This window comes from Aythya marila, assembly GCF_965140915.1.
Source record: "Aythya marila genome assembly, chromosome: 1".
In the NCBI taxonomy this organism is placed as follows: Eukaryota; Metazoa; Chordata; class Aves; order Anseriformes; family Anatidae; genus Aythya; species Aythya marila.
Genome location: NC_139042.1, coordinates 165663443 through 165679609, shown reverse-complemented (window position 1 = coordinate 165679609; position 16167 = coordinate 165663443). Strand labels below are relative to the sequence as shown.

General features: G+C 36.8%; 1 protein-coding gene across 3 annotated transcripts in view; it reads left to right on the top strand.

The window, feature by feature from the left end:
* SYT1 (synaptotagmin 1) overlaps positions 1–16167 on the top strand; it is a 356515-nt gene that overhangs the window by 287421 nt on the left and 52927 nt on the right. For all 3 annotated transcript variants that reach the window (XM_082756418.1, XM_082756416.1, XM_082756417.1), the window contains exon 8: positions 14765–14882. In XM_082756418.1, the coding sequence (XP_082612544.1) occupies positions 14765–14882 (118 nt within the window). The remainder of the gene's footprint in view (positions 1–14764; positions 14883–16167) is intronic.

The following is a 16167-nucleotide window of genomic DNA, read 5'->3' as shown; positions in this document are numbered from 1 at the left end:
CCTCTTTTCAAAGCCTGTTTATTGTGTTTCAGCTTAGTTTAACAGTGAGCTTAACTGGCATTTGAAGCACTTTGCACTGTATCTGTGACAGGCATTAGCATAAAATGCTCTTATTTTAGAGAAATCACAGTTAGAATCTAAAACATAGTACTGTATTTTCAATTTGGTGGTATTGAGCTTCTATTGGTTTTATGTTGATATTTTTAAGAAGCAGAGTATATGAATTTAGGATGTTTTACCAGGTCTTATTTCTAGGCTAAATTCATAACAGATAGTAACTCGTTCCTACCTGTAGGAAATTATTCACGTTGGCTGATGTGTTGTTATGTTGATATGGTACTGTTGATGTAACTGTGTGTTTTTAGTGCAATCAACCTTAAATTTCATCATTCTTTTCCAAAGCCCTCTACAGCTTACGCTGTGAATGTTATCATCATAACTATAGGACACTCGACACTCAGGACATGAGGATTTAAATTAGATTTTATAAACCTTTGGATAGCATTGCCTTTTTCTCTTGTTCATGTCTAATTCAGTCTGGGCAGAATGCTGTTGTACAAAATAATAATTTGCAGAAAAAAAAATCATCATAGAATATCTCTGTTTCTGCAGTTTATGTATTCTTACCACGTAGGTTAATGGAGAAATGACATTTCCCGTTTCTAAGATCTTGCATACTGCCACATACACACAGTTCTTTCTGAAGGGCTGATTATGGCTAGTCTTTCACTTTCAATCACACAGATCAAAGCAAATATTATTATTCTTGGATGTTCGTAGGTAACTCTACATCATAAGATTTAAAGAGGAAAAGAAGATAGATATAAATGCTTTTCTGTACCTTATCTGAGCATGAACATTTACAATATTGGTGCTATACAATTCATTTTTTTAATGTCTCTGTCATCTATAATTCTAAGAGTGAGGAATTTTACTCCAAGAATGATGGCACTGTCTAAATATCAAACCATTTCTCCTCGCTCCTCTGTGTCTTTCTGTAGATTTTCACATCACTGGCCACACAAAGGGAGAAAATCATAAAATGCTGTCTTGTCTCTCAGTTTCTTATTCTTTTAGGCATTTTATTTTAACCTTTACCATCATTCTATACACCTGAGTCAGTTAATAATTAAACTGCACATTTTAGCCTCTGCAGTCTAAAGTTACTGGGTTTTTACTATCTATGTTGACCAGAGATCAAACTTCTGTGAATCACTCCACCTCCTCACTTCTCATCATATTCTCACTCTGTGTGTGTAAGATGTGGCCTTGAGTATGGAGCAGAAATTTATCTTTCTTTGATGATGTATCTTCTGTGATGGAACCAAAAAAGCTTTGGTGAAAACTTCAGTAGTCTCACAAGCAACCTTTAATTGCATTAACTGCGACTTTTTATTTTGGATGGCTGCCTGACAGATGGATGGAGTGATACTGCAGAACAGTGGTTCTGTCCTTTCCACTGGCAGAGCTTCCACAGAATGAATTGGTTTCTGTGGAGGACCTGAGTATGTTCACTGCCACAGAATTACTACCCCTTCTGTCTACTTAGAGCAGACTACTTTCTTTGAGTTACAGTCATCAGTTCTGATTTCTTTTCTGAACCCAGGTATGCTTTTGCAAGCAGTCTGTATGTGCTTCTTGCTGGCGTAGCACTAGATGAAGAGAAATACCTGCAGCTGAACCCAGTAACACGTAGGCCAAGATATTTTCCTTGAGGATTATATCTGCAACTACAACTATAGAAATAGTGCCAAAGGCAGGAGTTTCCAAACCATTAGAAAGAAAAAGAGTTCAAAGTGGTATGTTATTGCTGCTTGATCGGTTGAATGCATTCACCTATAACAGAACAGAATTAGAAATTATTGCTACTTCCACTGTCACTGATAATGGCAACTAGATTTGGGAACCCTAGTGCCTTTTTCCACTTGTAGCTGACCTTGAGATCAAATCTTTTCTTCTTAGATACAGACCTTGCCATAAAATTCTAACCTAAATCACTCCCTATAAGATTACTGTTATGTGGGGTTTATAACTTGCTTTAGATGCCACCACTGCAGCTTCTCGCTGGTATGGACAGCAGTAGGCAGAGCTCCCAGTTAGATTCTTAATGAAGTTTATGTGTTACTTAAATTGCTCCATGTAATCCTCAGAGCTGCTGAGTTGTCTGGAACCCAGTTATTTTACCTCTGCTTTCCTATGTCTTCTTCAGTAGCATGAAAAATTGGCAGGAGGATCTCTGTTGATGAGTGGAGTTCAGGCTTCACAACTGGCGGCAGTTTATTTTCATGCAAGTGCCCTGAGGTCTGCAGCTGATGTCCCCTGTCTGTTAATGCCCAGCCCAGAATTAGATAGCTGTGGATTATGCTGAAAGTGTTTTCATTCATTCAGACTTTCACATTAATCAGTCAGGCCGAACATTAATTTTCTGTGATGGTTATAGCAGGCAAGTTTTCTAGGAGATGTGGGTCATTTGAATTAATTTTGATTACTCTGATTTTTTTTTTTGATTTTTTTTTTCTTTTGTACTTATTGTACGGAAAATAGGTACAACTATTACAATTCAGTGACACAGAATAAAAGCTGCAGTTCTTCCACAGCACATCTCTGTAACCCATGATTTCTATCTTGTCATAGCAGATTTTCTTTCCTGCATTTTCTTTTTCTATGACTCTCAGGCATTAACTTATATATTACAACACGTCAGAGCCTTAAAAATAAATAAATAAATAAATAATACACCTTTAAGTTCATGTGCCATCCAGTACCAGAGCATGTTTTCTATCCCTTTTTTTCCACAAAAAAAAAAAAAGTCTCATTGCAATTTGATATAGAAATAATAATAATGTTTCTCTAAATATAGAATTTTCTATATATCCTTTGAATCACTGAGTTTTTAAAGTAATTTAAAAGGCATGCGTATTTCTTCAGAATATTTGTCTATGATACCATACTACTAATTATTTTCAGCAGAGAATAGTGTGATTTTAGTTTTATCCATCTGTCTAAATGAAAAAAAATGTGCATTTAGTGTATTAAACGTTACCTCTTTCATATTTAAAGACATGAAGTCCAAAAATAATTAATATTGCCTGATATATAATTGTAAATGAGAACAGATTTTAATTAAACTCTACTAGATTTGCTGCAGCAATCATGTGTTCCAGAATGACTTGAGAATATTGGCTTCCTGGTTGGATTTCAGCTCTAGAGCCCTGCATAAGTTCTTGCAAGCTCAAACACTGGTCCCATTATATGAGAATTTAAGACCCTGAAACTTTCTTGTTTATATATTCCCTATCATGAAAACTGGCTGTTTGTCAGCACAATCCCTACATAACAAGTTGTGAATATCTTGTGTATAAACATTGGGACATGCTCCTTAGATTTTTTTAGCCCACCTGTTCACTGATTACTTGGGTTTATTTCCAGAAGACACCACTATTTGAGCTCTTACGACTCACTGACGATGACGGCTCTTTAAATCTGATCTGTTTTCTTTGCACTAAGACTAGACTAGCTAACATTAACATTTTCTTTCTGGAACAACAACAACAACAACAAAAATCTATCATTTCAAGGGGCTATATTTTATTTAGAAATAGTATGGTTTCCTATCAAATTGGGTGTTTTTTCTAAATTAGATGAGGTTGTCTGCCCTAAATCTGAAGGACTCCTAAATCTTCAAGGAACATTTTAAAAAATGTAAAGAATCTCCTATAATCATACACAAACTAGGAAACCTGCTGCATCTGCAAGACAATAGTGTTACCTCTGTGCCATGCTGGGAGAGAGGGAGACACAAGGAAACACTAACAAGCTTGGAAGTTAAGTGTTTCTTGGTTTTGGAGCAAGGAGCTAGGAACCCTCTGATTCACAGCTTATGATGTTTTCTCATGGCTCCTTGGCCACAGACTATAAACTGTGAAAGCTCAGGCCATTTGGCATTATCCTGCATGTTTATTTTAGAATTTCACCAAAATACCTCTCCCATGACACATTGTGATATTGTCTAATCAGAACTTAAAATCCTGCTGGATAATTCTGTGCGAGATCATACTGAGAATTGTTACGAATCTAAGGCTGTTGTCAATAGACTAGCATTTGTTATAGGCAGCTTTGCACCTCTGTTGGAAAACACTTAAAGAGTCTACAAATCAAAGAAGTTAAAAACGTCAGTAATGGAGAAAATAACACATCACTCATAACTTTGACAATTGCTCTTCTCTCTCCATTTAAAATGTGTACTTTATTTCTTATCTGGATGTTTTTGGATTCTAAGTCAAGTCCATGATTCTTGTTATGCTCTTCTGCACTAGATTCAGGCCATTTAATCTATGATGCTTCCTCTCTGTGGATGTACTTATGCACTGCAATCAAGTCACTTTCAATCATCTTTTCAAAAAGCTGAAGAAATTCATCCTTCACATTTCTCATGATCAGACTTTTTATCCAGTTTCCCAATAAGAGTTGTGACCTTCACATTCTTTCTACTTTTTAAAATCTTTTTAAAATAACATACACAAGAACTGTATGCAGCATTCATGCTATTCTTGCCAGAGAAGCAAAGTCACATGCTACTTCTGCTCTTCTGCTGTTGACTCTTTAGCATAGCATTGCACTTTCAGTTCATGGCCTATAGCTTATGACCCTAACTGCTTAGCAGGAAACTCTGCCTTGTAAGATATATTTCCTGATTCTGTATATATTTAGAAATAGTCTGAGTTCTTTTTCCTAGGACGTCAGATTTTTGCTTCTGTCTGTATAAAAATGTGATCTATGTGATTGTTTCCAGGTGACTAGGTGTTTTAGCACTTTCTGACCAACCTGTTGCATTAGTATTTATTATTATGATAATTTTGCCTACTTTATCGGTAGGAAATTTTACTTTCATATTTGTAAAAACAGCAACAGACCTTCGAGTGATTTTTTTGCATGTTTCCTTCATCAGACAAACACACAATCTTATCAAAGAATAAATCTGATTTTAGTTGAAAAGGCCTGTTTTCCAGATAACCATATGACTTCACATTCATTACATTCTATATCCTTTAAACCATCATTAATGCAAACTTTTATGAATTCTTCATTGTTTTATCTGGGTTTGATAAAAGGCAATTGGCTGATAGATTCTGCCTTCATCCCATTTGGCCTTTTTTGAGTAAGATGGGCATAGCATTAGCACTGTTCCAGTCTTATGGAATTTCCCCTGTGGTCTAAGATTTATTAAAAATGAATATCATTGAGCCAGAGATCTCATGATAAGTACAGTCTTCTTTCCTAGATTTTTATAGATGACTGTGGTGACCTCGTTCTTTTTTACTGAAGAGATTAATGAAATTCAGCGTGTTGTACTGATTGCTACGATGACCTTTGATGAGCTGTCTTGTCTTCCTAAAGAATGCATTAAGAGAGTGCATTTTTCAAAGTGAAATACTGGGGAAGTGGAGTAATATAAGAGGCTTTTACACATATGTATTTATCCAAAAACTTGAATATATTTCAGTGGATTCACAAAAATATATTTTTGAATGCAAGGTTTAAGAAGTGGCAATGAGTCTGGTAAGAGAAAGTCAATAGATCTGAATACATAGCAATAGTTAGGAGAAAATAATTTTGAACTGAGCACAAATTTTTACCAAGCTGAATTCTAAACTTTTGTTCATGGGGCATGCATTATTTTCTTAATTTCAACTGGAACCAAGACAAAAATATTGAAAGCATCTGAGAGAGTATTTTACATTTTTTTCGACTTCCCAGAAACTAGAAAGCCCTACACAAAGAGCACTTCTGAGATTTTCTGAGGGTTTTCAGCTTGCCTCTTTTCCAGCTGTGTATCCTTTACCCTATCTCATATTTTTAGGAAGCTTGGGTGCTCTAGAAAAATCTCCAGTGCAAAAATTAGTAAAAGAGGGCAATGTAAGAAAACTTTCCAAATGAAAAACAGGGATACAGAACAAGATTTCAAAACCTGCCAGTGACTGTAGAACAGAAGCAGTGGGTGGAAATAATAGATGACACTGTGTTGGTTGAAATTATACATGAAGCAAAAAGCCTTCTTCATCTGGATAAATTACAGGTGGAGAACTGTCTTGCCTTAAGACTTCACCTACTGGTGAAGTCTCTGGCCTGCCTCTTGCTAACCAGCAGGTTTCTAGTTTCAGAACAACTACATCACATACTGCCTCTTGTCTAATGGCCAATTTAGGAGATTTCGAAGGAGGCTACTGTATTGTGTGGAGTTTGTGAATTGGGGTCATAGAAGAGAGCTAGAGGTAGTGCGGGGGGATATCATGGGGGAGCATGAAAGCTGAACTGTTGTTACAGCAAGCAAAAAATGAGAGGAAGGAGGACATATATCCACAGGAGCTGAATGAACCAGGCTGAGTTAGTGTCACTGCAAAAAGAGCCATTTATTTATAACATATCTGTGACTGGCACAAGGTGCAAGGTCATTTTATCTTCATAGTTTTTGATACAGTACCATATACGGAGCAGCACTGATCCTCACCAAAATCTGCATGTGCTACTTTAATGAAAAAAGTACCTCACTCATATAAAGATGATATATTGGATACAAGTAAGAAGTCTGTAATTGATTTGATTCTTAATTACAGTTCACTGTCTGCTGACCCTATATATTTTCTGATGTATGCTGTAATTTCAATCCACGATCTAAAGCATTTGAGTCAATCACTTTTGGAAACAAGACACTCTTTTGATAGTGGAAACTGCATTAACTAAGCATTACAGTGCCCGTACTTACTTCAAGAGATGTTTTCAATTCATGTGAGAGTACTGTACTGTGACTTTCTATGTCCTATCACAAGAGGACAAGGATTTTCTGTAGAGTGACTACAATGTACATGTAATTTGCTATTAATTATGGAAAAGCTTTGTGATTTGACTTCTCCTGGTGCCTGATAAGCCAAAAAGGAAAAAAAAAAAATTGTTCAACTGTATTACATTTCCTTTCAATGTTGTACTTAGACCACTCACTAGAAGACGAGCCTAGTGACATGCTATAGTTAATAAGTTTTCCATGCTGTCAAAAGTAATAATATTAATGTGCCATTCAGTTAAATTAATTTTGTTTTGCGCACTGGCCTGCATAAACGTGAGTGACATTTAGAAATATGATCAGACGAGAGCTGAGGAGAAGCGAAGTGGCAAAATAGAGCAAGATGCAATCATTAAAGCAGAGCAGCCAGCTGCAAGCCTTTGTGGGTAGGCAAAGAGCTACTGAAAACCAGTCTGATTTTTGGTTGCATATGTTTTTTTTAATTCATTCCTCTCTTTCTCATTTACTTAAGTTTTCTTGTTTTGGATTGTTGGTGTTTGTTTTTTTTTTTTTTTTTTGTCTTCTTTAATTAAGAACTCGGTATGATTGGTAGCATCATCTCTCATTTGGAAATGAAAGGGTGCATTTCTTCTAATCTTTGATTTCAAGTGCCTTCAGCCACAGCTTTTCTAATTTTGGAAGAGGCAGCTGATTGTAATGCTTTTAAACTGATGACCATGAAGTGTCATTTTCTACTAATAATAACAGTGTTTTCTCCCTCAATTTTTCTGTTTTTTAGAGAACAGCAGTAGAAGTGCTTTCTCTAAACAGTTAAAAATGAAATGAAGAGGACTAAAAGAGGGAACCTGACAGAACCTGACTTGTTAATATTTTAATAACATTGGCTAGTTCAAATTGTTGCCCAACTTGCTTACAAGTCTGATTTACCATTGTATTGGAGACTGTTACATTATTAGGGCAGTTAAAAGAAATGCAGTCTACCACATATATATATTACAATTAGAAGGCAGAGATTTGTGAAAAATTCTATGTCAAGTGATGTTCAGAGAAAAAATAAAGTAGATTTTATTTCCATAGGAAGATCTTGTCAGGCCTTGTTCCCTTTAAGCAAAGGTAAAAAGTAGAGCTGGCATACAGTAGTTGTATGACAAAGGAGTCAGAGAGTAGAACTATAGTAGGGAAAGCAATAGAAAGGAATTTGTAATTAAAGCTGTTTCTTTTGGCTCTTCCTCTCACCTACTTTATACCATGACTATATCCCTACAGATACCACCTCCTGATACCTTTAATAAATGCCCTTCATTTGAAAGATTGTTCCCTGTCTGCTCTAAAACTCCCTTTTAAAACTTACCTCCTGGACCTTTGCTTCTATTTCTGTTCTCTGTTCACCTAGCATCAGCCTCCTTTCCATCTTTCCTTTAGACTGTTGTCACTGTTAATCCCTTTTTTACAGCATCCGAAACAAGCCCTTTGGATCTGTGCCTCAAGAACCCTCTGTTTCTTTTGAGATCTCCTGCTGTAACCTATTTCACTTAGCTTTGGTTCTTAATTTACTTGTTATATGGCTTGTAACTGAATACTTTACATTAACATGAGCTTCGTTTTATGGCCAAGTTTTCACATTTGAAGAGGGTATTACCTACAAAAGCACTTCTGAAATAATGCTAGTAAAAGCAAACAAGAGAGACCTTTGATCACAAACACTGTACATCCATTTTGGATGAAAAGTGGGTTATTCTTGTGAATAAAGGCTGATCCTTGAATAAGGAAGCATGTGGTAGGACACTTGTCTGTTCATATTTGTACTGTTTTAAAACGTTTTCTTCAAAAGTGCAGTAGGTACAGTCTTGAAGAAGTTTCTTCCTTATCTCCAGAGGCATTTAGCACTTGTTTGTTTTCAGCTGTATAACAGTGTGGCTGCTCCATTCATGGGAATGAAATCTTTTTAGACTGAGACAAAATTATTCTGCTTGTCAGATTAATGGTTTCGTTGTTAAAACCCTAAGTTTGTATTGACTGGGTTTATAGTTAACGTTTCACATGTCTGAAATACCTGCTTCTGTAATCAGCATTTTGCTTGAAAAGGCTAGGGAGAATTCTGCCTTTCCTCTTCACTCTCAGCACTTTATCACCAAAGTAGTTCATAGACTTTGGGGTTCAGTGTTACATGATGTACATACATATTCATGTAAGAATCTCCGAAAGTGCTGTAGTAATGGGCTGACACATAAGCTCCAGCTTTTCTTTCTCTTTCCAGTTCTCCTTTTTCTTTCCCTGATGTATCACCTATTTCTAGCTTATTTATGCAAAGTGAATTTTATATCCTTCTTGTTCACTTCCCACTCCTTTGTCTAATTGTGGTAGAACTATCTTCATATTGTGGAGTCATCTGTTTGCAAGTGTTAGTGAAAAATATTTTCTTTCCTGCTTTTACCTCTTGCAGGCTTGAAATATTCTTTGTTGTTTAACAGTATATTTATCAAAAATGCAATGCCTTCAAAGCTAGTAATGTTGAAGATAGCTGTTATGATAATAAAATTTCAGGCTTAGAGAAAGAGGGGAAGCCCCAGAAAAACACAGTATTTCATTTTCCTTTTCCAGTATGATCCTTATTTAACCTGAAGGAGGAGTATTTTCCTAATTCTACATCCCAGTTATGTATTTTGGTTGCTAATTCCACCCAGTTCCTGCAGTAGCAATTGCAATTGTGGCCAGTCCATGTCATCCATTTCTGCATCTGTATGATTCTGATGCTAATATTAGTATGACTCTTTTGTGGCTAAATGCATTCATGGTTTATGTGCCAAAACAAGGAATTTGTTGGATTTGAGATCTCTTATATGTAGACAGAATAAGAATGGCTTCAAAACTGTCCAAAACCCATGGATATGGGAACTACAATTAGAGTTCCTGGCATTACTATTTACCTGGGTTTCCTGAATTTGAAAAAAAATAAAATAATTAAAAAAAAAAAAAAAAACAGCTCATTTATAACACACCTTGGTACTGTCCCAATTTTCTCCACGGAGTTTTAAAATATTTTGGTTGGTGCACCAAAGCCCCATCCAGCCTGGCCGTGAACACCTTCAGGGATGGGGCACCCACAGCTTCCCTGGGCAACCTGTTCCAGTGTCTCACTGCCCTCTGAATAATTTCTTTCTTTCTTACACCTAATCTAAATGTACCTGTCTTAAGTTTAAAGCCACTACTCCACGTCCTATCACTGCACTCCCTGATAAAGTGTCCCTCCCCAGCTTTCCTGTGGGCCCCCTTTAGGTACTGGAAAGTTGCTGTAAGGTCTCCCCGGAGCCTTCTCTTCTCCAAACCCAACTCCCTTGCCCTGTCTTCATAGGAGAGGTGCTCCAGCTCCTTGATCATCTATTATCAATACTATTAGCTTATATTTCAAATATGGATTGCTGGTGGAAGATTGTATTTTGGGTCTTCACCCACAAACAACATCCTATTTTGTTTCTTTTAGTCTCATGCAAATATCTACAATCAAAACTGGGTATTGAATTTGAAAACCCACTGCACTGTGTTTATATCTTTCTTGTACTGACAATCTTGGAGTCTTAGATCCAATTAGGGAAAAAAAAAAAAAAAAGAAAAAAAAAAGTATTGTGCTGTGGCTTGTTGTTTTGGTATTGCTTTACCAAGAGAGCTGCAATCATCAACTTTCTTGTCATATCTTACACAAAACATGGAGAATGCTTGTATTAAGAAGATAGATATCACTGTTAGAGATTCTGCAGTGTGAATGAGAGTAATCTGCATAAATAGCATTTTTCTCTGTAGCTTATTAGGAAAGTGGGCTGTCAAGGTAAAAATGACTACTGACAAATACAAGAAAAAACATGAGACAGGCAGGAGAGGCTTACAGTCTTCTCTAGAAAGATCAGGTTCTCAATGGGACCTCAAATAGCCTTTTCTAAGCTGAAGAAGTGTTACCAGTGCTATGTCATTTATGTTCTGCTCCATTGCATCCTCTTTAAATGTAATGAAGTTATGAAGTTGCTTAGATGGAGAGAGTCTTTTGATTGGTGTTTAGGTGTTATACATGAATAGGTTAATATCTGTGAACCTCCCAGTTGGAACTTTCTAACACTAACTTACAGTTTTCATCAGAGATCAAAGTAATTTACTAACATAAATTATTTATACATAGGGCTGAAAGAAATTCATAATAACAATAAGGCACCTTCATGAGATAATCACCATACCAGAAGCACTCATCTGTACCTCATAGCCCTGCAGGGGTTTGTAATTATCTCCTGCAAACCACACCTCTAGTGATTGTTTTCTATTGCTTCATTGCAGTGCTGCCACTTGCAGTATTTTGCCTGACAAATATTTTTAAAATAAAAAAAAAAAAAATACAAAGCAGCTTAGGAATAGAAAACTCTTGGCAGCAATGCAAAGAGGTAACATTAAAGTACAAGAAATATTCAAGAAAACTAGTTGTTACAGATTTTAATGAGAGCAAAAAAGTTCTACATGTGATTATGTAGGGATTTAAACAGGTATCTCTGCTTTTTCTTCAAGTTATTCACTGAAATGAGCCCATCATCTGCTGTCATTTCCCATGGCTTGCTGGTGATCTACGGAAAACTGGCTGTTTACATGGTCCTGTCTTCTTCTCCATGTTTCCTGCAGCTAAAATTACATTAGATGAGGATAAAAATGCATTGAATGCTCTCATAAAATTAATCTTCTGTGTAAACAATTGCAGTATTTGCACAGAAGCATAACATGGTTACAGATGGAGAAAGGCTGGTGAGAGGTGATGGTCTCTGTGGCAATAACTGTTTGTAAAATACCTTCTCCAGCTTCTGCTAAGGCACTCTGGTATTCTAGCACAATTTTATTGAGACACTTCAGTCTCAGTACAAACCTTAAAAACAAACAAACAAACAAACAAAAAAAAAACAGTAAGAACAATCAAGGAACCAATTGGCAATATGTCATTAATTCAAAAATTCCTTCCAAAATAGATGTTTAGATATTCTGTCAGTGAGGTACATTTCTGAGGAATACAAGTTCCTGTACTGCTACAACAGACATACTGCCTAGTCAATCTAGGGATGAGGGCAGAGCCCTTGAATGTTGGTTGATACTTGAGTACAAAAGCATCTGAGATGGGGGACCATGAAAAGCTTTCAAATATCCCGTTTCAGTCTTACTCAGCCCATGAGTCAGCCAGGCTAATTTAAACCAAGTCTACCATGTAATAGAACAGCAACAGCAAGGAACACCACGCGGCTGGGTGAGCTGTGATCATGATAACATGAATCAATAAGCAATTGATTTCTTCCATTCTGAGCAAGCTGCAAGTGATAGATCAACTTCACCATTAGCCCAGCCAACACACACTTCCCAAACCGAATGTCAGGGTAGCAGAAACATGCTTTGCTATCACCATGTCATTGCACACTCAGAGTCAAAAGTGAACTATGCTGAAATATGTATTTCCATGATCAGAATCTTTATAAAAGCCTATGCAGACAAAGAAGAATAGTGAGTCCTTTCTTAAAAATTCAGTTCATGCAGTGAAAGCCATCTTAGGTTATTTTAGATATGAGTTAAAAATGTAAATTTTTTGGTATCAGGATGTCTTCCTCTGAACAAAGTCATAACATCATTATGGCCCTCCTGGGTCAGATCAAGGTCTTTAAGATACCCTTTCCCAATATCCCCATTCCAGCCTGAAGAGTTGTAATCTCCTTAACTCTTCCTAATGCAGAAGCTGTATCATATTTTTCATCATTCTTGCTGCTTTTCTGGGAATATTTCCAAGTTCTACTATATCCTTTTTGAGGTGGAAGGATAGCATAACCACACCAGTCTTCAAGATACGAGCATGTGTGCATATCTTATACATGATACATACATTTAACATTATAAGCTTTTGTTTTGTTTCATTTTGTTCCACCTGATTGTTTCCTAATTATACACAACTTCTGTGTTTGTTCTATATGTTTTCTGGCCATGGTGAGCACACAGCTGATGGTTTTCAGGGATCTATCTATTACAATCCCAAGGTCTCTTTCCTGACTTGTAATAATCCATTCAGAGTCTATCACTTTATAGGTGTTGCATTATTATTGAAGTTTCCAAGTTTTTGCACATTAAAAGGATCCATAACTACATGATGCTGAGTAATTTTTAATATATAAGGTTCAAGTCCTTGAGCAAGAAAAACACAAGCAGATTCTTGTGTCCCCAAGAAACTCTTCTGAGACAGACCTACACACCTTTTGATGGGGGAAGATGTAAACTTTGAAGTATTGCTGAGTATCTGGAATGAATCCTTCAGATGGATATATTGCAGATGCTTATCCAAGCCTGGATAAAAAAAGTGTTTGTGTCTAAGAGCTATTGTGAGAAGAATATAAGGAAACCACAAAAGTAGAATAGATGCTTGTTATTCGGTAGGAATTTCATTTTCAAAAATGCTTGTGCACACAGATATTTAGATACGTTGCATAAAATTCAGCAAGTAAAACCTAGTTTAACACAGCATAGGCACTTTACTCTCAGTAGGAAGTACTTGTAAAAACAGTTATTGAGCATTTGTATAGCTAGACCTCTATATCTAACTGTTACCAGTGCTGAAAATTTGGCTTGGTGGTTAAAGCTCAGATTATCATAAATGACATTTTGGTGCATTTTCCATGGTAAAATCCTTAGGATGTGGTCTGTCTTTTCTTTGTGACATTCCAACTACAACTGTGGACCCATGAGCAGTTACTTTCAGTAGTTTTCCCACAGCTTTTTTGGTAAGGTTCTGCGTTTGTATCTTTCCTCTTGACTCTTTGAACCTGGTAAATTGCCGTGTCCTTCCTATATTTGTGGTATGGGGAAAAGGTGCATAATTTTTGCCAGAATTATCCAATGTCTTAACCAAAAGCCTGGATACACATCCAACACTTCTCAGCAATCAACCTTCCAATTTATCCTAACAAAACACTGGAGTCGAAGGGACTGATAAAAATGTACTTCACTGCCAGAATAAACTGTGGAAAACAGATATGTGCCATAAGGCCTTTGAAAGAGAAATAGTGCTGTCTAAAATGCCTATTGGACTGTTTAGTATAACATGATTCTTCTTGTTTTAAAGGAAACCTACTTACTCACCTAGAGATACCATTGTACCTGAAAGGAAGGAGGAAAGCAGCTCAGATCATCCTAAAGATCATTTCTAAGCAGTAGTCTGGTCTTTTATCTCCTATATCTGCAAGTTTAAATATATTATTCCTACCTTTAAAACGAAGTTCCTGTAATCCTGCCCATAATTCAGCCTCTCCCTCTTTGCCAGGACTGTTAGGAAAGTACTAAACAATGAGTGGCAAAAGGTTGTGTTTGGCAGGATCCCAGATGATAGTCTGCAAAGGCTGAAGGCAAAACTTCCAACCACTCCCGATGTGAAGAGGGATGCACTCCCTGCCTATCTGCCTTCCTGGTTTGCCTGTCTGATAGGAGACAGGCCTTTCTTATATTTATTGTTTTGTGCTTTGTGTTTTATCTACATTTTGCTTTTGTGACAAATCATGATGAGAAAGAACCAACATTACTCTTTTGCAGAAAACACCAGTGGTTGCATATGTGTGTTAATTGATTTCCAGTGAAACACAAACTGGAAAAAAATAATGACTTGTTTAATATTACAGAGCAAACAGTCTGGAATCCTGATTGTCCAAGGTGAAGTGGGGGGCAGTGCAGCTTGCTTTGCCGCCAGCACATCTTGTCATTTGGGTCCATCCAGGACAGTTGCTGTGAACTCCACTTGTTACAACAGACTTCATGTTACCAAGGATTTAACTTGTGGCAGACACGTTGTTAATTTGAATGGTTTGTTTTGCAACAGGAGATTGAAATGTAATCCTGTTTTTTCAAAATCATACTTTTAAAAGGTTCAAAATGATTTTTTAAAAAAATAACACAATGACTTGTTTGCTTTCACAGCAAGAAAAGCTGGGTGATATCTGCTTCTCCCTTCGCTATGTGCCTACTGCTGGCAAGCTGACTGTTGTCATTCTGGAGGCAAAGAACCTGAAGAAGATGGATGTTGGTGGACTGTCAGGTATGTGCATGAAAATCTGCTTGTAGACTTTGCGGGCTTGTAAGGCAGAAAAACAATTCATTTTCCATTGGAGATCTCGTGGTTGAGAGGGTAAGGGCTCTTGTTCACTGTCTGAAAAATGCATTTTGTGTTTTCTGAAACTTAAGGCATGACTGGGTATAACAGAACTCATTCTAGATTTAAAAAAAAGGAAATTCATTATACATCGCATTCCAGTCCAAGACAAGGTCTGAAGAGTTAAGCAGTCAGATAGCGCTCTCTGTACTTTCCTCCTCTCCTGTTGCCTGGAGATAAATATGGTCTATTCAGGCAAGAGAAAAAGAAATCTGACTACAATTCCTATTGTCTGTTTAATCTCACAAAATGTGAACATTTCCCTACAATGTTACTGATAATATATAATAGAGGAACTCATCACAGGTCACTGTGCTGACTACTGTCTGAGGTGCTAGGGTAATTGTTTCTGCATTTGAAGGACTCAGGTGTGATTGCTCCCATGCACAGATTTGGGACTGTTCTGCATTTACATGTACACCAGCAATCAAAATGACAGTCTTGCACTTGTGGGAGTCAATGAGGTTGATACCTACAAATAGTCCTCATAGTAAGGCTAAGCACGCAGTGAGTGAGGTGATGTATGCCATCTCTAAGGGAGGGCACAGTCAGCACGTGTGACACTAGGGCTGTGTCCTGGGGACCTGGCAGAGCTCCACATAGGCTTCTGTTCTCTGCTGTGTCTGGAATTCTCGGACACAAATTACTTTCTGAATTGCCAATTAGCTAAGACCAAATTAAATAACAAGAAGATGCTTCATAAGGAAAGGTCTTTGCAGGAGAAGTTTATTTTATATACCTTCTCTTAAAAACCACTGAACACTTTGACAGCTGTCACTAACACACATATGATATAATTGCTCATTTTGAATAAACAAGAAATAAACAAAATGATACAAGCAAGAGTGATATACAAAGTACACATCAGAATGGGGGCATGCTCGGAGTAAGCCTGGAGGTTTTGTTTACCACTTCTGATGAACAATAACAGGAGAGCCTTCATAAAGAGAAAGGAAACAACATCTCATACCAGTAGCCAGTTATCATTATTTATTTTACTTGCTTCTAAAGTCTTCCACTGTACAACAGCAGATATCATAAAACAGAAGACATCAAAATGTTGTTGTGGTTGTTACCTGAATCAAGTCTAACTTCTTGAACACCCATTCTAAAATGTGAACACAACACTAATTGTTTCGTCAACACCTGTACTGAACCAATTGCAAATTAC